Source organism: Anomalospiza imberbis, chromosome 3 (genome assembly GCF_031753505.1).
Source record: "Anomalospiza imberbis isolate Cuckoo-Finch-1a 21T00152 chromosome 3, ASM3175350v1, whole genome shotgun sequence".
NCBI lineage: Eukaryota > Metazoa > Chordata > Aves > Passeriformes > Viduidae > Anomalospiza > Anomalospiza imberbis.
This window is the reverse complement of record NC_089683.1, coordinates 80,855,030-80,882,307: the sequence shown is the minus strand read 5'-3', so window position 1 is coordinate 80,882,307 and position 27,278 is coordinate 80,855,030. Positions and strand designations below refer to the sequence as shown.

The window sequence follows — 27,278 nt, the reverse complement described above, 5'->3', positions numbered from 1 at the left end:
CCAAAACAATGGGAGATTTCCTTACCTATTGGACAACAACACGGTGAGGAACAGCCGCACTTCACTGCTGCTGGACATCGACGGCTTCATCATCTGCATGTACCTGAGGGCTCGCCTGTGCTCTCCCTGGCACATGAGGGACTGAATTATCCTCATGTGTTGCCATGACACAGTCTTGATCGTAGCTGGATGGAAGAGCAGGGCCAGGGAATTCTGGACAAGTTGAGAGCAGCTTCATTACCACAGGTACACATACCCATGCGACAAACAGTCAAAACTTTCTGCAGCAAGGCTGGACTTGGGTTAGAGGAACTTAGATGTCTAAATAACAAAATACCTGATCCAGGGCATATCAGTAAAATTCTTCAGTATTTGCAGGGGAAAAAAAATCAGCCACCCAGAACAAAGTGAATGTGTTAAGAGTAGCAATTCAGATTTTTCTAAGTTCACCAAAACCCTGTGTACAGGCATCGCTTTTAAGAAATACATTACTTTAACTTATGCTATAAAAAAATTGGTTGTATTGACAAAGTGACAAGAAAAACATTTAGTATCAGGAAGAACAGCTATTAGGTTGAAATGTCACTCCTGCAGTCTTCTGTCTCAAATGATCCTGTTATCATCACAGTTTCCATGCTTCAAGTACCCAAAACACTCTTATAGAAACAGTGTCCAACCAAGTCTGCTGAAAACCTAACCACAGATGGCTTTGAAAATTCAAATATTAAGCATTATTTGACTACTCCTTTATTTTAATCAATTTCCTGTCAAAGTAGTTAAAGCAAAATTTCAAATCATAACTTGTTGCTGAAGACGTCAGAGCAATGTTACAAAAAAGATTCTAATGCTTCAATAGCTCCTTATAACCAAGTACCAATTTTAAAAATAATTTTACTGATTACAGCTCTGCAGTGCAATGTGTGTCTAACACAACTGTTTCGTACTTACTTCATAATCATTGTGATCTAGAAGCCAAAACCCTTGAATCAGTTTAACAAGACCCCAAGGAATAGCAAAGGCAGTTGGAAAGGAGTCAATTGACGTTTCTGTTTTATTTGGAAAGGAATGCATAATATCCAGCAGCAAGTAAATTGTCTGAGAGTAGCGAATTAAGGTGAATAAATCGCTAAGACAAAAACATGTATCACATTACATTTAGCAAAACAATGAAATAAGAATATGAAAATAGTAGAAAGCAGAACATCCCAAGGTATTGATCTCGCCATTTTAAGCTATTAAAACCCATTATATTAATAGTCAGGTCCTAATCACAAAACTGCATTCTGAATATACTTCCAGAAAGAAACACTTGTGGATTTCTGTAAGGCAATCACAAAGGCAGATACTGGGTATTTATATACTGCTGTTACAAACCCAGGCTTCTGCTTCTGTCAGTGAAGCTACCAGTTGGACACTCAACACGCTTCAACATCCAGTGCTTAATTAAACAAAAGAAGTGCTACAGCTGTTTTGTTTTCCTCATTTCCTGTCTTCACAAAACCAACACAAATTATGGTGCCCATACAATGCAACTTAGCACTTACTGACTGAAACTGTGTTTAAAACTGCATGTGGATCCCACACTCAAAGTGACATCTTCCCTCTCTGACATCCCATGTTCGGGACATGTCTGAGAAAGGCAGCTTGGGAATACAACCATTTTTAACCCCTTTGCTCTCCAGGCTCCACTCTCGGTTTAGCTAACAAACAAGAAAAGGTAATTCTGCATGTTCCAGCAGCTTAAATATTAGGCTTTCGCCCAATGAATATTCTGTGTGCATGCAACATTTACACAAAAAAAAAACCGAAACACAACAAAACAAAAAAAACCCCAAACACTGCTAGCTAGGCTGGGAAACAAGTGATTTTGGCAAAAATCAGCAACTGGAATACCACTGTCGCTCCACCCTTTTGCTCTGAACAGTACGTTTTAAGGCACCATACTAACACGTAGTCAAATGCTACATATAGGGGTGTCCTAAAGAATAATATTTTAGGGAACCTGCTTTCTTGTATCAGAAAAGAACTTGCACAAACGCATAGGTGACAAACACCTAAGAACATTTATGTTCTTTATTAAGGAAGGAGAAATAACAGAATCTGGAAAGGATACAATTGCATGTTTGTCACTTTCTTCAATGCTTTCTAGCAAATAGAGATCCAGCAGTGCCTGAAATGAAAGATGAAAAGGTTTTCTAATGCTCCTGTCTTTCACAATCATTGGCTTTAGGGAACTGCTGCTGCTGCTCCTGGGGTTTTCAGTGAACAGAACACTCACATGTAAACTAACAGGTGGGTATTTCCCAGTGCCGCCTTCATCCCTCTGCCACAACTTCTCCACTTCTTCTCCCAGCTGGGAAACCATTCCATCAATCATCAAGCAATCAGAATCCCATTTACCTCTGCAACAAAAGGGAGCAAGGGCTTGCACAGTGTAAAACACTCATTCCAGCCTCTCAGCGTCACAGATTTCAGAGTCAGAGGAAAGATGGTCCTTAGCTCACAATGAACGTATTAATTAAGGAGTCGGAAGCACAAACCCAAGAGAAGAGTTGCAATGACCTTCTAGGTTCCAGGTTTGCTTTCTTGCTCTGTTATGTGTAATGCCAAGGAGTGCAGACAAAGGGTTTTAACTGCAAAAATAACCACTCTCACAAGTCTAACAGTGTCAGCTTTCTAGAGAATTCCTCCGAGTCTTACCTTGACAAACGCTCGAGTTTCTGTCGGTGACCCGTATAGTAGCTCTGAATCAGAGGGTAATTGTAGAAAGGTCTGGACAAAGGCATGTGATCATCTACAGGTGAAAAAGTAAAAACAAGTTAAAGAAGTAAGACCACATTTTTCAACTAAAACTTTGGACTAGACAGACAGAAACCACACAACCTCAAGTGTTTTGGTACTACAGGTTCTGCTTACCTAAACCCTCAGGAAGGAGACTGGATCGACAGAACCAGATCACCACTTGTGTATACAAAGAAATGAGGCTGGTTACCATCTGCTTGTTTGTCAAATCTGTAAAACCTGAAAAAAAGGCAAAACAAGATTTGAGTATTGCAATTCCTTTCATTTGACAGAACTCCCATTGCAGAACAAATAGAAAAGTATGAACAAACACAGTAGAAACCTGTCTTTGTAGCTGTCCCTCTGGATCACTTATGAATTTGAAGGAAAAAAAACACCATTTCCCCCTCGCCAAAAAAAAATCCCAATCACCACAAAGAAACAGAATCACCAAAGATTAAAATTGAAAAATAAAGCCTAAACTATTAGATATACTCAGGAAGACAACGTTTGTTTTCCATGTAGCAGAGAGTTTTACTTTAGTGAAAGACATTATAGGCCTCTATTTCCCTCAACATGCCAACAACAATTTATAAAATCAGAAGCCAGAAAACTCAACGAAATTGCTTTACAAGTTACTCACTTTGGTTTCCTTTCTATTTCCCAGCAATCTGCACACAACTATCAATTGCCAGCTAACAATTATGAACACTTCTCAGCATTACCACACTCAGCTGCTGCAATTGCCACCCAGGTTCTTACTCAGCTCAGTGCTGAATCAGTGTAGCCTCCCATACCCAGCCTCATGAACTCCACAACAAGCTGCTTCCCTGAACTCAAAGTGGCTTAAATCAAAGTCCCAACTGCTCAGATTTAAGCCTCTCCTCCCAGCAGCTCAACCTGACTCTCTCCCCACCATCCAAAACAACAACAGCTCCTGTCTCCACAGTTACAACCCAAGCATCCTTTCAAATCTGAACAATCAGACCTAAGGCCTAGCAGTGCTTTCACCAACCTTTCTCAGTAAGCTCTCGGGCTTCTGTTAGAAAACAGTTCAGGACTGTGCTGAGGTTGCTCAGAAGCAGCTGGCAGTGCTGAAGGGACTGTAATGTCTGTGGGTCAATGAAGTTGCAGGAGCCGTCAAACAGCGGAACACCTTGGCAAGGAGAAATATTTAATCACCACTTGGCAGAGCAACTGCACGCTTCCAAACTTACACACTTAAACAACCACAGGAGACTCAAAGAACCTCTTAAAAACCAGCAGCATACACTGGCAGATTACTGAAGAAGATCCTTTACAAAGAATGACTCGAGGTTTCAAAAACCACTACTCACATATTTGGTCCAGTTCATCTTTTGTACAGATCACTTTGTTCCACGTCCACTCAAGAACAAACCGTAAATTTACAGCAGAACTTGGCTGCTCTTTAAAAACAGAAAACAAAAAGGACATGAAGCCACAAGTTCTAACCCAAACAGACACAACATAAAAACAATGGAAGCAGCATTACCTTCAGAAGTCCAGTGTTTAATGCATCCTGTCAGAAGTTCTAAAGATCCTGTCTGCACAGCAGCTGACAACACTGCTTCTAACTGCTCCTCCTGAACAGAACAGACAAAAGCAAATCACAACCTCACATACTTTTCCTCTAAGGCTTACCTTGATAAACACTGGAGTTTCTGTCGGTGACCCATACAGTAGCTCTGAATCAGACACTACCTGAGCCATCGACACAAGTGTTTATTTCTAACTGGATACCAATTCTGACATTGCAAATGCAACTAATCCCATATTCTTGATTCTTTCTTAATTCCAGCCACAGGCTGGACTGCAGGCAGGAACACATGAAGGGGACAGAGCAAACACCACTGTGTTTGCATGGAAACAGTGAAGCTGAGGCCAAGCAGCTTCTGAGACTGGCAAGACATGAAGCAGCTCTGACAGCCAAAACATTAAGTTACAATTTGTTAAAGTACCATAAAGAAGTGAACCATTTCAGTTCTAACAGGCTGGAATTTCAGCCTGTTCAATTACTGTATTCTAATGCCATGGCAGTCCTTGAGAAGGATAATGCACAGGCATGCACACACATGGGAAATATGCCTGAGCTTATTCAAGCTCAGACATTTATTTCAGGTGAAATGATCATCCTGCATAGAATTTTTTTTTTTCTTTCCTCTAGTTTTTTTAAAACCCATTTTAAAAGTTTGCATTCTAAGTAAAATCATGACATTCAAGAGCAATTTCTACCTATTAGAAGACATATTTCCATCATTTTCTGAAAATGCAGTTCAGAGAAGGAAACATGCCAAATACTACTTAGGGAACCAAACAAAATTCCAAGCCACTTGACCCTAATTCTGAATTTTTTTTCTTTCTAGTATTCAATAGCAATCCATGCTTAATGCAGTGTCTGAACAATATAGGCACAATTCATCAAAGGTCATCATAAAATTTCTCGCTTTCTCAAGTAATTTCACACCAGAGTTGACATCAGTAAATCTAACCAGAATGTAAAAGCCTACAGGCTTGCAAAATAAGCATTCTATGGGCTGGGTCTGCTTGCCAAATTTGTTTTAGCTACCACATTATGCAGAAGTGTTATTTTTCCTGACACATTTCCACAGTCCGGTGAAGAATCCCACAGACAGGAAGATGAAGGCAGGGGGAAGACTGCTCTCCCCTTCCTACTGCTTGCTGCTCCACTCCATGATGACCATCCAACCCTTCAGCTTTGACCCTGCCTGCAGAAAGATGGGCTGCTCATCACAAAGACTCCTCCTTTCATGGAACTCTTCAGATGAGAAACAAAGTTTGCTGCACCGAAAATGGAAAATCCGTGAGAGAGGGTGTGAAGCCACTGTGCTGACAGACAGAATGTAGCAGTGTTGAGAGATACAGGTGATGCAGGTGCTGCAGCAAGAGGGCAGTCTAAGAGGAGGAAATCGAGCTAACACAGCACAGGGCAAAGGCTACAGAGGTACAGATCAGTTTTGAGAGGGTGCAGAAAAACCTACTGATGAAGGGAAAATGAGAGGAAGTGGTGATGCAATTGTCAGGTACAGCAGACCATTGTAACTGGTCAGCACTTCCTAGGAAGGAAATAATGTCTAGCGCAGCCAGCTGGTGTTTGCAATAGTGCACACTGGAGGGACGCACCATCGGGGCCACCTACTGCACTGCACCCAAGGCTCTGAGACTCTGAGGGCATGAAGAGGATGAAGGCTGTTCCCAGGGAAAGCTGTTTTCTGATGCACATGCCCAGCACTGACTGAATGCTTCCGCATGTGGACCTGGGGCGTGGAATTTACAGACGCGTCACTAAAGACAAACCTCTCGGGGCAGCTCACAATCAGAAGACTGGATCTAAGAATATTATTACTTCTGCTATCTGTATGTCAAAACCTGCCTCTCAGAGCAGCTTGCAATCAAAATCCATGGTCTTACAGCCTCTTCAGACAAGATGGATGTATTTCCCCCTGGATTCCCCAGCATACACTCACCTGACTCAGACTGGATGGCTGGACATCCACCAGTCTTGGAGACAGCAAGCCAGCTACAAGACACCGAGTGTAGCTGTCACGAATGGCTTCACTTATTAAAGGACCAGATTTCTTCAAAAACTTCAGGGTCTGAAACATCAATCAAAACACACAGGTTAAGACAGCATTCAGTCACTAAGGTCCTGGGTCACTCAGACTGTCAGAAAGCTGCATTAGTAGCAGCAGGCTTTAGGTTAGCCATTTTGGTAAGCATTGCTACGTAGAGTCAAAGACAGCAGCACACTAACAGTTCGAGTTTCTACAAAAACATCCTATATAAGAAGAAACCCTTGCAATGCTGAAGGCAAGAAAGTATTTTCCAGCCTCTCTGTCAATACACAGGCCTTGCTTTCCCCTGAACATTGACACAAATTACGTTCTGCAGAAGTTAAAACTAATACAACAACAAATCACTCTTTGAAAGTCTCTATGCTCATTTGTGAAAAAGATGATACATTGAGTGAGCTGGAACTTAATTTGAAAGGGTTTGTCAAAAGCTGCGCAGTGGCTCAGAAATTATCATTTGGCCAAGGCCGAGAGAAAAAACTGCATTTCTTCTTAAACAGTTAAATCACTTTTCCCTTTCTCCATGCTGTCCTCCTTTCTCGAGTTCATCAGGGATCAAAACCCCAACTCCACACTATACAAAGAAGTAAACACCTTCCCCAACTTCCACTAGACTTGTCCTTCCTACTACAGCAATGCTGCAATTCCTTTCTAGCCATTCAACCCCTGCTCATGCCTCCCTAAAACAGTGCCATTTGCACAAAACTGGCATGGCAGGATATGACTGCAGCTATGCATGTGCATGGGCAGTGTCAGCATCAAGTGGTCTCTGACACTCAAAGCACTACTGCACAAGAGAAGTTAGAAAAGGTTCATCTCTTGACACTCTCAATACAATTAAAAAGTCACCTCCTTCTGGAAGCCGGTGCAAGTCATGTGAACAACTCCCGAGCTGAGCAAGCACGTCACATCTGCAGAAACAAGGAACATTTGACAGACCTTGTTACCTTATCTCCACTTTATGCTTTTTAAATAGTGCTGTCTGCCAAGACAAACCTCCAGCACCCCTTTCCTCCTTCATATCACTTACACACTTCCCATAAAACCTACTTACTCTTTGTCTGTCGAAACTTAAGCTCGAGTGCTATCCAGGTGCCTCAGATCAAAGGCATTTCATTTTGTGACCGTCAACCCTTCCCAGGCTATGTTACAGAAGCCCCAAAACCCAAAACTCAGCAGCCTGTCAGATACGTTTCACAAGACTAAGTACCTTGTCAGGACAAGGCAATCAGGTTGGAGAAGGTTTGCGGGCCCTTTTTTGGTTTGGTTTTTGTGTGACAAACAATGAACAAGAAAGAGAACCACTAAAGTGGCATTTGACCTCCACTGAAGCTTGTCACTATTCAAATGAAAAGCAGTGAAATACCTACCAAAATTATAGGTGCTTGGATTAAAAAACTGTTCAGGTGGTGGATAAGAAGGAGGAACCCCCCGACTCAGACTACGCTCGTGTACCAGAATATCCAAAATGAGGTTTGGAGAAGTCATGCTTATTACAGGATCCAGTGACCACAGTGCAAAATAGGGGCAATCATGAAGGAATTCTTCTGGCCTTAAAGAGAACAAGTGCATAAGCTCAGCAGCAATTTTCAAATTAACCTTTTGTAGGGATATTGAAACCACTCAATTGAAACCTACCTCAACGAGTCTGGCATTTGAGCATGATACCAGCGATTGATGTCAAACACACCCAAATAAGTCGATGGTTTTCCCTGACCATAGGTATTCACTTGCCAACTGAAGATCGATACACTGGTGTCAGGAGAGATTACTGTCAAAGACAAGACATTGTTTCTTGTTGTAGAAAATATGAGATATTTGCTGGTTTTAAAACATCACTTTGTGTTGGCTTAGTTCTGTTATTTCTCATGAAATTCAATATTAAGAATGATAAAAACAATATACAGAGTAGCAAATGTCCATGTGATAGGTTTTAATCATACTGCCTCTTTTTCTTGTTCAAATTGTATCTGTTCCAAAACAAGCCAAATACACAATTATTAGCTCATCAAGTTGTTCATACAGATCATCAAAAAGAGGTATCAAATAGAACTGGCTCCAATACTGAGCCCTGGGAAACACCACTAGTGACCAGGGGCTAAATGGGTGCAGCCAGAGGTTTGAGCAGGATAAAAAAAATTCAGGTAACATTCCTAAGCAACACAAAGAATGATCTTACTGTTCAGACAACTAGCAGAACAAATTGACTGACCAGCCTTATATAGATGACCCCATTCGCTGCTCTAACATCCCAGCAAACATAAAATAAAATCTACTTTTTCCCTTGAAGAATGATGGTCAGAGGGATAAAAAAGTCCCACATAACTTCAGCAAACAATTTTTCTTTTTAAATAAACCCAACAAGGTCAGCTAGATGAATATTTCCGACTTTAAGACTGTGGGTATAGAACAGCATTCATTGCTTAGATTTCCAAACCATGTAGTTCAGAATAACCAAGCAGGGACATCAGAACAAACCTTCATTAACACTATCCTCTCTGTCAGCATGGTTGCGAAATTTTTCTATGGTCTGACAGCTGAGTAATTTAGTATTGCTGGTCTGTCCTCTCAAGGGAAAGATTCCACCAGTGAGGTCTAAACTGTACCTTTCATCACAGTACTCCAAACCCTGGGTGGAAAAAAAAAAAAAAAAAAAAAAAAAAAAAAAAAAAAAAAAAGGTAATTTTCATTAGATCTACTAAGAAAGAATGTCTATATCTAATGTAACATGCATATTTTACTGTTTATTTCTAATGAACTTATTTCTGATAGCAAACAAAAACTACATCTGACATTCAAGAGAATTAAGTGTCAAATTTTAACAGATATTGGCTGAAAAGGCTTTGCACATTTTCAAAAATTAACATTTCTTTAGCAAAACCTTGCTCTGAAGCAAGCATAGTTCACACTATTTATTAAGGAATTTTGGAAGTAACAGATATATGCAGGGCAGGTAAGAAAAATCAAAAACATCTCTTTGAAAAACTAACATGAAGCCTAAGCAAAGAACCTCATCTTCATTGTAGGGTAACTAATCACTAAAAACAATTTTAACAGAGATGATGTCCTGAACAAGAAGTTCACCGTTCCAAAAGACAGTTCCACAAGACAGAGCGCTAAAATTCCATAAACCTGTCCAGCATTTATTCAATGACTAGAAATTTCAGCTTTCATTCATATATGAAGAGTCACTCCCACATAAATTCAGTGCAGAGGGGAAGGAGAAAATAATACCAAATAGTTCCTGGCAAAGACAACTTCCTAACCAAAGCTACGCATTTTAAGTTTTCCACACCGGGGCAAGCAAATCTAAGTTAAGGAACTCTAGTGCATACAAGATATTAAGCAATGATGTTCCAGACCAGTTAAAGAGGACAGTGTTCAAAGGAGTTGCACTGGTCAGACTCTGACATGAATGCAGAGACTGTACACAAGCCCTGTGTAGTACAATGGTAAGGATACACTCCAGGACCATGAACTGATTAGCAAGATACAGCAGCTGCTGAGATGATCTAAAAAAGGTGTTGGAACTCTAATTTAAGTGTATCTTTCAGTCTTCTTCCTTGAGCAGATTTAAACCAGCCTTGAAGGCAACAGAGACTCAAGCCTGGCACATGTTTATAAAAACACAGTGCCACATGTTCCAAAAGTCCCATTTGTGACTTTTACCGTGATATGAAGTCAAAGATTAATGGTTTCATAGCCTCAAGTCTGATTCCTGGGATGTACAGCACTGATGTAAGCAGACAAGTGTTTTAAGCTCCTGTGACTTATACTCAGTGAACAAGGAGCAGCAGCAGATTAATTTTTCCTTGTTTACTCAAGCTTAGCCTGGCAAAGGGGAAAAATTCTTAAATTTTATGTCACTGAAGACCAACAAGAAGCTTGATTCAGTCATGTATGCAGAGAGCCATCACGTCATACTGACCAATCTGTGACCACAATAAGTATTCCAACACGTAAGTATCCACTGGTGAGCACAAATCCTATCGTGATGCATCCTTTGTGAATGGATTAAGAATTGTTTTGTGGGGATTTTCTGGAAGTAGATGCTATCAGGTCTCAGCATGAAAGTACAGGATTAAGTGGTTTATCTGTATGCCAGCTGAAGAACCAGTCTTTCCTCCTCAGAGGGTGCAGATGTGTTCAGCTCTCTTCAACAGCCTTTTAAGATTGGTTCCTGTTATAATCTTTCAACACATGCCTGTGAATGTACCTGAGGTTGTATAGTCTGTAGAGGGGTTCAAGTCTTACTTTAACTACACCACAGGTTTTCCAGGTCACAAACACAGTAACATTTTTAATCACTTTGCCTGTGTTTTTTTTTTTTAAGAGTGTAAACTGGAATTTCTAATAAATCCGTTTTAAAAGACTGATTAAACATTTCAACTCTCTGAGGTATAAACTCACATCTTGCTCAGAAAAGACAACCAAGACAAATAACTGCCAAATAGTTAAAGGTCTCACATTTTAACATTAAATTGTTCAGACAGAAAAAAGTAGTAGCCATGGGGGAAATAGAGACAATTGCTTTTTCCCCAATGCAGCACACAGTAAAAGGTATCGTCTTTGTCACGGCTAAGCCTGTAGCTAAAAATAACTGTTAAAAAAGGATAAAACAAAACTGAAATTCAAAAGCAAATTTTGAGAGGATTAAAGAAAATTCTTCTTATCAACCTGCCAAAGTGATTAGAGCACTACAAGATGCAGGAGTGAACTGCAATGAAAGCCCTTAAAAAATAAAAACAAAACCAAAAAAACCCAAGCAAACAAGGTGTTCTGTTCCTCTAGAGCACTGTGTATTTTTGTCACTTAAAAACTGCACATGAAGATATGACATGCATATTTAGACATGTTGAACCACTTGAAGGTATTTCTACTTCATCACCGTAATAGATGATATATTTTAAAAAAATGTCACCTTCTCCAAACACCTAACCTTTATCTGTTCAAAAGCAACACTTCGAAAACAGGAAGGCCCTTTCCTATAGGCAAAAGGAAAAAAGAATAAAATTCAAACTCATTCAAAAAATTCAAAACTCGAAGTCCCTATTAAAAAAAAAAACCTTTGAACCACAATCCAAGGATTACCTCAAATTCATTCTGTACTACTGAGAACATACAATAGCAAGTGTCAAATAGGAGGAAAGACTTGCTGTGAATTAAGATTACTTTCCCATCAAAAAGATCTTGGTAGAGTTTCGTGCATACTGCTGAATAGAATTAAACATTACAGAGGTGCCTCTTGTCTCTGTTAGATTATCTGAGACCTAATGATACCCCTCCTATATTTTATCTATTCTATACCACAGCATCTCTGGAACCAGTTCTAAAAATTTACAGAGACTTTTCTGAACAAATCATACCACTGTATATTGTATGTATATCTTTTGCTGGCTTTAAGAGTAGATTTCACAGACAACCCATCCGAAACTTAAAACAAGAGTCATCTTTACAGCTACTGAGTTTCAGAATCAACACTGAAGAGACACTGTAGGTATTTTTGTAGGTGCACTTGAAGTCAGGCTAATAGAGTTTAAAAGAAAAGCAAGATTATAAAACAGAGATCAGAAATGTATAAAGAGAAATATATGACCATATTGTAAAAAAAGGAGACAGACAGAAGCTTCCTCAAATCTACAGTTTGGTATCACAAAGCTATTCAAAACCTTGTCTTCTCTTCCTACATGCCATTCATATGATATTTAAATTAAGAGTAATTTCATTTCTAACAGCCATTTCCTCTTCAGGAATCAGATGTATAAGTGCTCCTTGCAGATGAATCTAGCTGGAACACATGACACTGAAGTATAAAATTGTATAGCTTCAGCATGGACAGATTGTGTCTGACCAATCTGGTCATCTTCTATGATGGAGTGACTGAAACCCTTGACAAGGGAGAACTGACCAATGTAATCTACCTAGACTTCTACAAGGTCTTTGACACAATCCCTCACGACATCACCATCTCTAAATTGAAGACAGGACAGGCAGATTTGAAGGGTGGACTACTCAGTGGATGAGGAATTGGTTGGCAGGACCAAACCAGAGAGTTGCGGGAAACAGTCTGTCTCCAGGCATGGACCAAGGTTGAGTGGTGTCCCTCAGAAACCTGTGTGGAGACTGGTGCTCTTCAATATCTCCATCAATGACACAAACAGTGAGATCAAGTGCACCTTAAGCAAGTTTGCAGATGACACAAGGCTGAAAGGTGCAGTTGACAAAAGGCAGGGATGTCACCAGAGGGATTTGGAGAAGCCTGAGAGGTGGGCCAATGGGAATCACATGACATGAAGGTCAGCAAGTCCAAGTGCAAGGTGCTGCACCTGGAATGCGGCAATCCCAGACATGACTACAGACTGGGAAAAGAGATGGAGAGCAGCCCTGACAAGCAGGACATGGGGGTTCTGGTGGACAAGAAGCAATATGCACTTACAGCCCAGAAGTCCAACCTCATCCTGAGAGACCGCAGTGCAGCCTTTCAGCAGATAAACGGAGCTTATAAAAAAGAGGAAGACTGACATTTTACAAGGGCAGAGAGTGATAGGACAAAGGAGAAGGGGTTTTCAACTAAAACAGGAGAGATTTAGACTAGATGTTAGGAAGAAATTTTTTACTGTGAGAGTGGTGAGGATCTGGAGGTTAGGCCGCCCAGAGATGCTACAGGTGTCTCATCCCTGGAAGTGTTCAAGGCCAGGGTGGATGGGGCCCTGAGCAAACTGATCTAGTGGGTGGCATCCATAATCATGGCAGGGGATTGGAATAGATGATATTTAAGATCTTCCAACCAAAACCACTCCATGATTCTATGACTTGTTCTAAAAAGTATGGACAAAAGAATGCCTAAAAAGACTCATCAAAAGATTTTTTTCTTAAGTCTCACTGATCTTTCATGATAAATATCAATCTGGTCAACTTAAGTGATTCTTACTCAGACAAAATTACTATTTTCATCTTCTCACATACAGGCCTGTCTTACCTCATACATGACTTGTCCTGATGCCAGGCGTTTCCTGTCACCAAATGCTAACTGCAACAGATGTAAACTCACAACATCACCTTCACTGAAAAAGGTATAAATGAGAAGATTTGATTACAAAGCTGCTTTACACTTCCCATTATCATTTTATTAGATCTAGGCTGAAACTAACTTGAGAGCATGCTCTTGCTGAAAAGAAAAACACTACTTCCCAAAACATGATAATTGGTCACACTTAGCCAGTAAAACAGAAAGGAGGAAATTTTGACATGAACAGCTTCAGGGGCAAATGCTAACTATGCCTTTGTTTGGAAAGCTTTAATATGCAACATGGAGGAAAAAATTGCTGAATTGCTGGAAATAACTCACAACAAGTGCTCTCCCTGAAAACTGCTTTTAAGTTGAACTTAAGAAGACTGCCAGTCTATGAACAGCTGTGCTGATTAAGTAGCTTGCTGATGACACTTACAGTTCTGCATCTGCAGCCTAAACCACTTTAAACGGTACTGAATATAATGGTAGGAATACCAAACAAATCTTGAAGCAGTAATCAAGAAACAAGGGAAATCATTTGAGACTGCAAGCACAAAAACATAGCCACTGTCTCCTTTGCCTTCTTCCATGAGGTAGGAAAGAGTCAACCCCCCTTTCCAAATGTACAATCCTGAAAAAAACTGCACTGTAAGCTTAACAATTTTCATCTCCTGTACAGTTAAAGAAAAAAATATGAATACACAGATATCAACCAAATAGGAACAAATATTTTTAAAAAAATCAGTGACTTATGGCAAGATTTTACTCACCTTTGTTGTGTAGACTGAACAGCCCACAAGTAGCAACAATTGCGGGGATCATTCTCAGGCTCTTGAAAAGTAACTGCATAGACAGGAATCCTTCCACCTTCAAGCTGGGAGTGGTACCTACAGGTTTAAAAGAAAAATACAGAAAAAAGGAGAGCCTGCTGGCTCTGGCTGTTTGTAGAACAGTAGAAGCATCTTCAGGGAAAAAAGGAGTTTGCACACTTATCCTCAAAGTACAGATGGTCATACTTCCATTTAAAACAACTGATGACTGACACCCACTACTTCTTAAGTATTTGTCTTCCCAACTTCCAAACTTCAACTGCGCCTTCACAATCTTTTCTTTGCATCTAATTACGTGTCCACTGTCTATTTATGTATCCATAATGCATCCTCAACACATTCATAGCTTCTGGTGAGGCACTGAAGATTTCCTTAAGTAACACCTATCTAAATGTGGTCATATATTTCAAGTGGCAGATTTCAAACCACCTATAAAATTCACTATTGCTTATAAATATATGTATCCCTTATTCTGACCTCCAAGTCTTTCAAACAAACTTTCATTCACATATCCATCCTGGTCTGGGAATGAGTCAACCACCAATTTCCATCAAGGTTGAAATATAGGAAACAATGTATTTTCAGGCACCGATCAACTGTTGAATTATCATGTCAATAGATCCATCATGAACACTTTAAAGAATATTATCACCAAAATAAGATTATTCACAAAGTGAAGCCTTTCAGTGGATGCCCTAATTGCAGTAATTGGTTCTGAGTCATTCTAAAATCTTTCACAGAAACACAAGCATTGCCTGGGTTCACATAATATGCCTGGACAGAACAAACAGACTTATAAAAATCAACCCCATCACATTCCTACTGCATGACTCCCTGAAGCAAAAAATTGAGACCCCTGCACCTCCAAGTGCGATCAAGTGGAAGTGACTACTTACTCTCTCTTCAAAGTTTTCATACTCCATAGTGACAAGTAGCCATCAGAAAAACCCACAACGAGCTGGTTGCTTCTGCTTATGTAGCACAGGGTTGATACTGCTGTTCCTGAAGGACTTCGTAATTGAAAACAGAGATGCCTCCCTTCCCTGGTCACAGCTTCTCTTCTTTGTGGAACTTCAGCAGGAATTCGAGTGACAACTTCTAGATCTAAAAACATAAAAACAGGCAAGAAATTAATGCATTATGCCACTTCAGCTGCATTTTAAACTCGTGTTATTATACAACGTGTATAAGCTAATTTTTGCAGCACCTTTTCTTGCTATGCCCATTTCTGCACCCATTCAGAGAACAGGAGGACTCTCTATTGGGACAGGTATTCTCACTCCTATTTCAAAACTGGGTATAAATGCAACCACTGTAGACAAATTCCTTTACTGGGCCTCATGAGGAAGCTACTTGAAGGGACACGAACTCCTGAAGCCACTCTTACAACGCCCAAAACAGTGTATGCAATCTGAAAACACAAATTGCAGGATTCATTCACCCAAATGCAGGATTTTTGATAAGCCAGATTTATTTTAAAACACAAGCCTAAAGCCTGACCCAAGTCATTAATGGAAACAGGAGAACACTCCCAAGGAATTTGGTACCTCTGACACAACTTCCTATCCCACAGCTGCACTGACTCAAATGGAAAAATTCCTACCTCCCACTGGCAAGAATCACAGGGACAAAGGGATGTGGGCAGCAAGAGGTCCTCTTAACATCGGGAGGAGTATTAAGCCACTCCCATTTTTGACCAGTTCAGAACCATACCACGTCAAACTGCTGCCTGCAGTCAGCAGTCGGCAATGTCGGTAGTCAGTCAGCACGTGCTGGGCTCTGCATTGGGATACAAGCTGGGTTTTGAAAAGAAACACGTTTTCTTACTTCTAAATTCAAGTTTAAAAACTGCAGCTTACCTGATGCTTCTACTTCATTCTGACTGCAAGATAAATCATCCAAACAAAGGTCAACCAGAAGGACATGGCCAACATCTGTGGCCACCGCTGCCACTCCAAAGAGCCATCGCAGACTCTGGTGCAGGTGCCGCGTGCTCACGCTGGCTCCGCCATCATTGCTGATGGGTTCGATGGCAGTCACCTGCAGGGAACTGCAGGTTAAGATCAAAGCTCTTTGACAGGCTCAAGAGCAATCCACAGAAGGGAAGCCAGCATTAGCACATAAGAAACAGAAACGAAATACAGGTTCATAAGACTTAAAAACACATCATTGTTCCCTACTGTATCAAGCAGAATGGACATTAACAGAAAGAAAGCTCTCTCCACTTAAATGGCGCATTCTGTCTTTACAGCTTACCAATTTCCATTTCCTACTTAAAAAAATTGCATCTAAGAAGAGACATGAAATCAATTACATGCTAGAAGCTTTAGCATGCGTAAAGGACTTAAGTAAGAAAGACAAAGCTAGATCTAGTTCTCCCACTACTCAAAGCCCATCAGCACTGTGATACAGTCCAGGCCTTCTTTACCCAGCATTTTTTAAGATAAATCAGGGCTGCAAGGTAATGAGGCACTGGCTGTGGGGTACACCAGACACACCATTTCCATGGGAATGAAACAATCCCAGAAAGGATTGGAGGGGGGTGCTGGCTTACTAAAATCAACACTGGCCCTCACTTTGACTGGTAGTATCCAACAAAAATTTTAAATGCACACCAGCACTCTTACAGGTGGTAAGGAAAACTGTAAAAGGCAGCCTAAACCAAAAGCAAGAGACCAAACAAGAACTTGCTCAGCCTGAGGCAGGAGCTCTCTCTGCTCCCTGATAGGCCAAGCACTCCCCATGACCTCAGCACAAGGTGAACAGACCCTTCAGCACCCACACCACACCCAGGACAATACTGACTGCTCTAGCAGAGACACAAGCACACCAGGGCTCCTGCACTAGAATAGGGGCTATCTTCCAGCCTCTTACAAATGCAGCATCATGAAAGCAGATATCAGCTCTACATCAACAGCAAAGGTTTGTCTGAAATAAAGAAGTGAGCATCACAAGTTAGTCTATCTTTTTATGTAGCTTTTTTACCCCCAGAAGTGTGGGAAAATATCCAAACTTATAGGCCCCCTGAGGTTTTCTTCGGTGCCGTACCAAGCACTTGCCTATGACTGCACTGCCTGGCCACCTGCTATACCATCCACCTTTTACCTTGAACACAAGAACTTCAATCTTACAAGTATCTTTAGTTATTTAGGAAATTTGGTTTGCTTTCAGATTTCTTATGATTCAAATTAAATTTTTAATCCTCTCTACTGCTCCGAGGACTAACGAAAGTATTTTGATTACTCAGATTCTTGCGTTCCTCGTGACTGATGAGGAAATACAGAACACATCTTGCTGTGCAATTAGGCAAGGTTGAAGTGTTGCTTGTGAGTTCTTTTCAAGTTATTTTTTTCACTGTACAACTGGCTCCAAATGAATCTTTACTAGTTTTGGATAGGTTTCCAAAAATGTTCCCTGGTTACTTCAATTTTCCATGTAGAAGCTCCTGTAATGACATTTTTCCACTATGCTATGCACTGCTTTTTCCTATTCTCCTAGTGCTTTGCCAACTCATTCTGGGAAAGAACAAAGAAAACTTTTCTCAGCTCACTGAATCTGAATGCTGCCCTTCTGCCTCATAAAAACCAGGAAAATTTGGGAAAATACCATGCAACAATTCTGAAACATGCAACTGTTATAAACCAATTAGATGCACTTCATGTTTTTAATTCAGAATCCGATTCAAATCATACTCATCAACATTTCCAGTCATCTTCTGCTGCATTTCATACACATATCAATCAAGAGAGCATCAAGAGACACTCACAGACACATGAAAAGATATTATGCCAAAATTCTTTCTAAGCTCCTGAGTTTGGGTTTCTTAACTGATTTCTTTATTCTCTGAACGACTCAACATCCACTCTTACACTAAAAAGCATTCACACAGTGACAATAAACACCCTGTATTAATACACTAACAACTTGACACCTTGGAGCAGAGTTGCTCTAAGTTAAACTGTACAACTTAGCTATCCGCAGAATTTATACCTGTGAGAAAATAGTCCCAAAACACAGCGCTCATTAAAGGTTTAAAAGAGTAATGACAGAACTGCAGAACGTGATGTTAAGAAAAGATCCACATTTTACTTTTAAAAATAATTAATCTGAAAATCAGAGAAACATTCATGCAAATCAATCCCACCAAACTATACATTACATAATATGCAAATATGAGTTTCTGAAAGAAATCAAAACATACGGACAGCAGCCAAGTGCAAGTTTTATCTACTTGTTTTTGCTTACCCTTACTCCCACTCACACCCTAAAAGTTAAGACTTCAATTAGCAATACCTGTGTCCTGACTATGCTGACTTAACTAACGCAAATACCAAAGACATAGGAAAGCAAAATGCAAGCAACAGACCAAACATACTTGTAATCATGAGCTTTCAGGGCATAAGAGCAAAACTTTCAGAGCAGCTTTGGCTTTATTTCAAAATCCCTACCCTTCAACCCAACAACCAACTCTTTCCTGCAGGGCTTCATCTTTGCTCCTGAATCAGTTTTTGTGGTATAGAACAACTCTCTAATACAACTGATTGTTGGAACTAGCTTCTATGTCAAAACACTTCCACAGCTACAGATTCGACATGGAACATAATCCTTACTTCTTAACCTGTGCTTTTCCTAGCTTAATTAGATAGAAGAAATAAAACCTAACACCAACATCATTTACCAAAACATAATTTACTTATTTTAAGTTCATGCTAGCACACAGCCTGCTTTTCCATCTACAACTTGAGCAGATAGCAAAACACCACACTGGAACACTGATATGACTTGTATCTTTAGAAATTAACACAAATGCTTACTACTATTAACAAGACTTCAACCTGTACCCTAGCAAGTCAAACCAAACAATGTTAGGGAAAGCTGAGTAGTAAATAAGTATTTATTTGTTGCAGATTCTAAAATGATAAAAACACAGTGAATCTTGATGTTGTGATAACTTAATCTGATTCTTGTTTCCATTGCATTAATGAGACACAGAGACACATCATCATTTGAATTCAAGGGTTACAGAAGGCAGAAAAAATTATCGACACTACACCACTGTATCCCATCTACACAAACACTATATTCAACAAGCAGAGATTCAAGGACTGCACACTGAAAGTAAATCTGCCAACTATCTGACAGAGAACTCACTAAAATCTTTTTTCCAATCCTAAATTAACAGAAAAATCTGTTCCGTTCCCACGTCACCTGCTTCCTAGTCTGAGATTGATGGGAACGTCTCAAAGTCAATAACAGCAAAATTATGGGAATCTGAAGACACTTTAAAGACAGTATTTCTGACAGAAATTAGTCATTTAGGAAAGGTATATTACAGATAATTTAAGTGGGGTTTCCTTTTTTGCTCTGAAAAAAAAATAAAGGTTTCAATGCCTTTTTTTTAAAGCGGAGAATTTCATCATTATGTGCTCTACCTTTTTTTTTTACTATCAGTAAACTCAAAAGATAACGCAATTGCTAAGTCCAAGATTTTACATCAAGGCTCTCCTGACTGAATAATCCAAACTGACAATATGTTAATGCACTATAAAAAGGAAAAGTCATACAAAGAGATGCACAAGAGCTTTTCTTGGAACAGGATTATATAGCACCAAACAACACAAAATCTTTATTTCCCCAAAAAGATACATACCCTTCCTGGAAGAACCACTGCTTTAACCACTCTTGAGATCCCAAGGTCATACAGACAGAGAACACTCCCCTCTGCTTCCTCCAACCCAACCAGGAGTCCAGTCCTCTTCTGCCAAGAAAACTCCTTCACCACGCGAACGGTGGGAGGCTGCTCGTTCACTCCGCTGAAGCGATACGCAGAGAGCCGCTCTCCGGTCACTGAGTTCACCACCTCCAGCTGAGGGCCACACGCCAGCCACGCCAGGCCACTCCTGCCTGCAGGGCAAAAGCAACACCACTCAACAAATGCCCAGCAGAAGAACTGAAACAACACCAATGGCACTGCCACTGGGCCTTTCCCTCAAATGCACCTAAGGGAGGAAGGCCAACCTGCCTACACCTGGACAATTATTTTAAACCATCCACTGCAATCCTCAACCGGTACTTCTCAAAATTAATAACCCCATTCTCTCGCATTTGTACTTGTCATTCCTGCACTCAAGAACATTGACTGTTTGGGATAAAGATTACAATAGACTGAGCTCTAGTCTGTACACCATACTTGGCCTGGCTTTGCTAAAAAACACCTAAATATGTACAGGAATACAAGTCTCAAAGCATACTTCAAATACAGCCCATCTAAACCAATTCATTTCCAGTCAAGACTTTTGCTTGACACATGACTACTCTGGGCAGGGATTTGGACAGGAAATTATCTTAAAATGGGCACTGCATGCTTCTTTCCAACTTTTACATGTGCTGATCCCAGACAGAATTTAACAAGTGTTGTTTCACTCAAGACTTTAACACTTGCTCCTTTCTGAAGAACTTCAAGCTCAAAGGAAGGATGAGCTCCATTACTGCAAGTACAGACAGATAGATAAGATTTACCTGGTCTTAACAGAAGCCCAGACATCCAGACAGGCATCCAGCTCTACCTTCAGATCACCTAGAAAGTCAACTGCTTCATCTGCTTAGCTGTTGTCAGCAACTCTCACTGGCTCCTCATCTGCATCCTATTAAATACCTTGGAAATACACGGGCAGCGCTTAACAGAGCTGTCCCTCTTTCCACGTTTTATTGAGACTAGAGAGGAAAAAGGAGCATATTGTGTCTCTGTAACTATTTCTGCATGGGATGCTATGATGGACGTAGAACTTGAGCTGGTAAAAAGAATACATCCCAAAACAACACTCTTTCTTCCTTGAAAACTGCCTTCTGTTTCATTCAAAACTGAGGAGGGCATGGACAGCTGTATTATTTAAGTAGCACATGATTCTAGCAGGCTGTTCCACTTTCAGTGCTTCTAATTGTTAAAATATCCTGTTAGCACTATCAGAACCTGATGCATTTTACTTAACAGAACCAACCTGATGCTATGACCCTGTGCTTCAGGCAATAACAACTTCATACCAAATCCAAATTGAAAGGAAAATGCTCACCTCCAGAAAACTTCCCACACAGCGCAGAGTCTAGGGTGATCTCATCTTCCCCAAGTGCCTCAACAGTCACCTCTGGAAACTGCAGCAGACTGCTCGTTACCTGAGCCGTTAGGTCTCGCATTCTTCACTGGAAATAAAGGAAAAAAAAGGCAAAGAGCCTCATGTCAGCCAAAAATATCTTTGAGACTGACCCAAGCTTCATCAGTATGCAGCGACAAATCTCCCATACATCATTTGTAGCTCTTTTTTGCTCAAAAAAAATGGCACTTAGGACAGTTTTTCATCTCACATCAGAGCAAAAGGAGAATCATGAGCTTTTCTGATGCCTACAAGATCACCAACAAAAAGTGACACAGAGGGATGAACAAGATAAATAACAGGGAAGAGAACAACACACCAAGTTCAAGTCTACTCATACAGGTTAGCAAGATTTGATCTCAGAAAAATCGCATTTTAAAAAGTTTCTTGGTAAGAGGTATAACTCTCTGCCCTTTCCCTTGATTTAATACATTCTTATTTGTTGTCAGTTGTCTTCTAGTAGATGTCACAGATTAGCCATGTCTTGTTTACTTTTTCCATGCTTATTTTTGACATTCAGGAATACCAAGTTCTTGACCAAATTCATCCTCAGATTCTTCCAGAAAACATAGTGCTAATACTTTCAAGCAATACTGACTTTCATAGCTCATTAATTAGCAGTATTTTTCCATACACTTAAGAGGTGAATGTAGCACAACGCTTCAAAATATTGTTCTTTTTCTCTGCTGAAATCCTTGTATTTCTTATTCCAGTCCCTTCCTTCCTACTGCCTTTCCTTATCACACCTCTGCAGTATTAGAGAAAAATTTCTAGGCCTCTCAGACAGTTTTATGCTCATACAAGTGCTCCACAAGCATATACATTTCAGTATGTCAAGACAGATTTTTTTTTCTGGAGAAACAGAAGAGCTGAACTAATTTACAGGATTAAGCAGGTGGCTAAATATGAGATAATCCATATGCATGGAAATACAAATTACTTTAAGTATCTATGTTTTGCAAGTCATCTGGCTTACAGAAAAGGCCTCTAACAGACAAGACAAATTCAACTGTCTTGTTCAAATAGTACTGCTTTCTTCATGACATCTCAAGATATTATACACAGGTCACTAGTACTGGGTTGTGCTCTCATTTCTGCTGCCAGCAGGACAACACCGAGCACTTGAAGTACAGGAAGGGTAAGTCAGGGTCCTGCACTAAGCATAAGTCAACATTTTGACAAAAATGTTGCTGATGGCAAAGCCAGTACTGCAGCCAGCCAGCCTGACCACTCTGCCAGCATTCACTACTTGAACAGATCAGGTTCCAAGTGGGACAACTCACTTGCAGTAGTTTTGCCGAGTTTCTCTTTTGGTACTTGCCATCAGTTTCAAGTGACAACTTCTGCACTGTATCCAGGGGTCCAGAGAGTAAAAGGCCTCACAATTTGACCAGCATTCTTGCTTAGTTTAATTGCAATTTAATGGATATATTTTAAGATTAACCCATAACACCAAATATTAATTCAGACACATCTGGTTGATGAATAGCATCTTTGAAATGTTTCAGCGTGTGCTTGTGTTCCTGTCACTGGGCACCACTGGAATGTTCCTGGCTCCATCTGCTTTACACCCTCGGTTGAGGTATTTACGTGCATTGATGAGAAGTCTCGAGCCTTCTCTTCTCCAGGCTGAACAGTCCCAGTCTCCCAGCCTTTTCTGAGAGAAGCTGCTCCAATCTCTGCTAACTATCTCTGTGGCCCTTCGCTGTACTCTCTCCAGTACCTTCATCTCTCATCTTGAGAGGTGAGCCTAAACCTGATACAGCATTCCAGCTGAGGCGTCCCCGGTACAGTACTAGAGGAAGGATCACCTCCCTTCACCTGCTGGCAAAGGTTCTTCCTCATGCAGCCCAGGCAGGATACCATCAGCCTTCTTTGCTGCAGGGGCAGAGGGATGGCTCATGGCCAACTGGGTGTCCCGGGGCCTTTTTTGTCAAGCTGCTTTCCAGCTGGGCAGGCCCCCCCACACACACTGGTGCCTGGGGTGGTTCCTCCCAGTGCAGGACTTGGCACTTTCCCTTGTTAAACTACATAAGGTTCCTGTCAGCCCATTTCTCGAGCCTGACAAAGCACTGACTCTGACAACAGATATTAAGGAATTTTAGAAAAGAGCACAAAATTCCAGAATTATTGCAGCGAATAATTTTTTTTTTTTTTTTTTTTTTTTTTTTTTTTTTTTTGTAAATAAGAATGGAGATGTCTGTGCGGTAAGTACATGATTATTAATACCATATACCACAATAATAGCAAGATAGTTTTAAGTAAAGAGTGAACAAATATCTTTCAGTAGGGCAGGTAAGAGCATGCAAGGAAACTTCTCAGCTGTGTCCTCTTTGTGAGTCACCCTGAGCGATCCTGCCTGAGACACTGCCTACCTGCTGTGCCAAGAGCACAGAACCTTGTGTGGTTAAATTGGAAATCAAATTGAAATATCCTCTACTGGGGAGATTTGAGCTCAAAAAACAAACTCCTCACCATCCCTAAAAGAATTCTTCCCGGATGGAAAGCTCAGATGTTAACACAATGTCCTCCTGCCCACAATATTAAAAAAAGCCATCCATGAACACCAGTAAGAACCATCAAATAAGTAGAACTCCAAGACCTAAACCATTTTTGTAGAAAATGAAAATACTAGAGCATCAGGCAAGCTCAGTTTTGCTCCAGTAAAGCAATGACCATTTTAAACACCTCTTTTTATTTTTAGAAATCAGGTATGGAACAATGTTGATAAACTTTGTAACAAATTATGAACCATATATACTGACCTCTCTATAAGGATGCTTTCCTTGCATCATTTTGCTAAGTTAAACCAAGAACTGCTAAGAAATCAAAACAGAGGGGAAATACTTAGATCTAGATTAAAGGCACAAAGCCTCTCAGCTTTACGAGATATATCCAACAGCAACTGCATTTTGGCTCTCTTCAAAACAATAACTACAATCACATTCTTATTTCTGTTAGAAATCAGATTAGGGTAAAATGTCACATGCTTACTCCATTTTCAGAAATAAACCAGAATTCAACTTCCCAGCTGTATCCTACATCAATGCAGTCTGCATGCAAGTTGCCAAAATGAGCATTCTTTTTCACTCTAGGAACTTATAACTTCCAAACATCATGAACTATTTCCAAAGACAGAAATGTCATAAATTTTTGGATTAAAAAGCTTGGGAGGGGGGAGAGGGAAGGAGGAAAAAGAAAGAGAGAGAAATTGTGCGTTCAAGCAGAATTACATAAAGCCAAGCCAGAGTTCTGAGATGTCAGTTTTGACTGATGGTATTACACAAAAATCAGTTTAAAAGGCCAACAACGTTATGGTCTCGCTGAAGAAAAAGCTAAAAATATGGTCAGTCACAGCTAAAGACAAGATTTCACAGGACATGTTGACTACACTGACATCAAAAGAGAGACCTTGCTGCCATTTCTCATCTCATATTTGCTCCTTTGTTCTACTACTGTATTTTGGAAGACATTTCCAGCATGCCACACTGGTATGCCATCCCACTGTTGGCCCCTCCCAGCACAAATTCTAGAATCACATCGAAGAGAAAGACCTGCCAGAATCACACATGAGCACCTCTTCTAAACACCCTGCTCAAGCCATCACCTAGAGCAGGCTGCCCAAGGCTGGATGCAGGTGGATTTGGAACATTTAATTCTCCAACAGATTTTTACAACCAGCAACCTGACAAGATCAGCTGCAGAAACACCTGCAACCCCAGCAACAGGGTGAATCTCTCTTGCCAATTTAAGGATTCTATTCTTTCCACCACACCAGCAAACCAGCTTCACACCAGGAAAGGCCTGTCACCACTGCTTCTCCAAAACTATGTCCGACACCTTATTAAGCAGAAGACACATAATTAATAGACGCTTGATCACTCTTGAAAAAGTCAATCCCAGGCAAATCGATGCAGGAAGGAGAGCTGAGGCAGCACGTGAATGAGGAGCTGTCCTGCCCAAGATACAGAACTGTGTGCCCAAGCGCATGGGACAGCTGCCAGCCAAGGCTGACACAAGCAGCCAGCCTGACCGGCCCTGCAAAGGCACCTGCACGGCCACGCTCAGCCCTATACCCTAAACGGGGTGCAGGTGCAGCCATCCCGACACAAACAAGTCCCCCTCCATTTCCTCCAATTTCCCCAGACACGACCAGGAAGCAATCATAAGACCTGAAAGACTGACACCAAGCATTCTATTGGCAGAAGCTCCAGACATGGACTCACAGTTTATTAAGGAACTGAGCACTTTTGTTTAAGCCAGCAGCAACTGTGCTTCGCGATGTTTTGCTTCGTGCAAAGACCCAGAGACCCCCACAAATCGCACTGGCTTCTTCTAAAGCTGGGGCCTCCCCACTGCACCCATCCCGCGTCCCGCAATCGCCGCTCCACGAGCAGAGCGCATTTCCCGCCTCCTCATGGAATACATTCCCGATGCGCCGCGGGGGAGGGGGAGGCGGAATTAGAAAAAAAGTCAAGAAAAACCCTCCAAATACAGGACCGAACGGGGAGAACAGAGGGCGTGCGCGGGTGGCCGGGCAGGAGGGAAAGCTCCTGGCGGCAGCCGCCGCATCTCCCACGCCCCCCAGCCTGACGGAGCCTCCCGGCTGCGGAGCCTCCCATGTGCGCTGCCCAGGCCGCGCCGCCCGGGCCTCTCCCGCCGCCGGGGGCCGGGGCACGTGTGGCGAACACGGCGCCGCAGCCCGGGGGTCACTTACATAAGGGACGGGCGGCCGGGCCCGCCCGAGGCCCCCGCGGGCCCGCGCTGCGCCAGCGGCGGTGCCGGCCTAAGAGGCTCGGGAGCAGCCGGTACCCGCTGGTACGGGGGGGAAGGAAGAAAGGGAAGAACGAAGGCAGACGGGCGGGCGGGGGTCGCCGTTGCCGCCACCTCCGCCGCCTCCTCCTGTCCGCGCCGCTGCCCCCAGCCCAGCCGAGCCCGCACTCCCGGTACGTGCCGGTGCCGGTGGCATCTCCCTCCCGCAGCGGCGGCAGCGGCGACAACGGCCCGGCCCGGCCCGGCCCGGCCCGGCCCGGACCCGCGCACCCACCTCGCTCGCTCACCCGCCGCGCGGGGGGCGGGACGGGATGGGGGGGGAACGGGAGGAGTTCTCGCGAGATCCGCAGCGAGCCTCCGCGGGAATTTTCAAATGCGCGGGACACGGCCCCGGGCGCTGGCGGCGGCGGACTCCGGACTACGGATCCCAGCGTGCCGCGCGGCGGCTGCTTCCGCTTCCGCCCCGGTGGCTTGCTCTCTGTCGCGGGGCACGCCGGGAGCTGTAGTTCTTGGGCCGGCAGGACCGGCGCCCTACCGAGCCCGTCGGTGGCGTCCCCGCCGCACCTCGTGAGGACGGCTCTGCTGTCCTGCCCCGCCGAGGGGCAACCGCCGGCAGGGAAAAAAGCTGGCCCTGCCTACCTGTGTCCGTCTCATCGCAGGAGCCGCTCACCCACTTCTCCCTCTTCCCCCCTCCCCCGGTCTATCTGGATTTCATTGAATCACGGAATGGTTTGGGTTGGAAGGCACTTTAAAGATCATCGAGTTACAGCCCCCTGCCACGGGCAGGAACACCTCCCACTGGACCAGGTTGCTCAAAGCCCTGTTCAGCGTGGCCCTGAACGCTTCCAGGAATGGAGCATCTGCAGCTTCTCTGGGCAGCCTGTTTCAGGGCCTCACCACCCTCACAGTAAAAGACTTCCTCCTACTAATCTAAACCTACACTCTTAGTTTGGATCCATTCCCCCTTCTCCTGTCACAACATGCTCTTGTAAAAAGTCCCTGTCCATCTTTCTTGTAGGTGCCCTTCAGGTACTAGAAGGCCAGTCATTAGGTCACCCATTTAAAAGGATTTAAAGGGGTAGGCTATTTAGCTGCAGTTTTCCTCTTCATTTTAATAAGAAAT

General features: G+C 42.1%; 1 protein-coding gene across 3 annotated transcripts in view; it reads right to left on the bottom strand.

The window, feature by feature from the left end:
• The window catches only part of LOC137471229 (protein ELYS-like), a 41,050-nt gene extending 14,474 nt beyond the window's left edge, over window positions 1-26,576 (bottom strand). Inside the window, exons 1-21 of one of the 3 annotated variants that reach the window (XM_068185362.1) lie at window positions 26,430-26,576; window positions 21,305-21,431; window positions 19,885-20,138; window positions 16,094-16,274; window positions 15,131-15,338; window positions 14,175-14,291; window positions 13,372-13,456; window positions 8,871-9,021; window positions 8,031-8,163; window positions 7,763-7,944; window positions 7,242-7,303; window positions 6,288-6,416; window positions 4,295-4,385; window positions 4,119-4,208; window positions 3,797-3,937; window positions 2,917-3,021; window positions 2,701-2,794; window positions 2,279-2,402; window positions 2,114-2,170; window positions 949-1,095; window positions 26-213 (exon numbers count right to left, since the gene is read on the bottom strand). In XM_068185362.1, the coding sequence (XP_068041463.1) occupies window positions 26-213; window positions 949-1,095; window positions 2,114-2,170; window positions 2,279-2,402; window positions 2,701-2,794; window positions 2,917-3,021; window positions 3,797-3,937; window positions 4,119-4,208; window positions 4,295-4,385; window positions 6,288-6,416; window positions 7,242-7,303; window positions 7,763-7,944; window positions 8,031-8,163; window positions 8,871-9,021; window positions 13,372-13,456; window positions 14,175-14,291; window positions 15,131-15,338; window positions 16,094-16,274; window positions 19,885-20,138; window positions 21,305-21,425 (2,660 nt within the window). In that variant the 5' untranslated portion in view covers window positions 21,426-21,431; window positions 26,430-26,576. Of the gene's footprint in view, window positions 1-25; window positions 214-948; window positions 1,096-2,113; window positions 2,171-2,278; window positions 2,403-2,700; window positions 2,795-2,916; window positions 3,022-3,796; window positions 3,938-4,118; window positions 4,209-4,294; window positions 4,386-6,287; window positions 6,417-7,241; window positions 7,304-7,762; window positions 7,945-8,030; window positions 8,164-8,870; window positions 9,022-13,371; window positions 13,457-14,174; window positions 14,292-15,130; window positions 15,339-16,093; window positions 16,275-19,884; window positions 20,139-21,304; window positions 21,432-21,533; window positions 21,690-26,099; window positions 26,339-26,429 lie in introns of those variants that run through there. The other 2 variants (XM_068185363.1, XM_068185361.1) reach the window with 2 other exon arrangements.
• Between the last annotated feature and the right edge of the window lie 702 nt (window positions 26,577-27,278).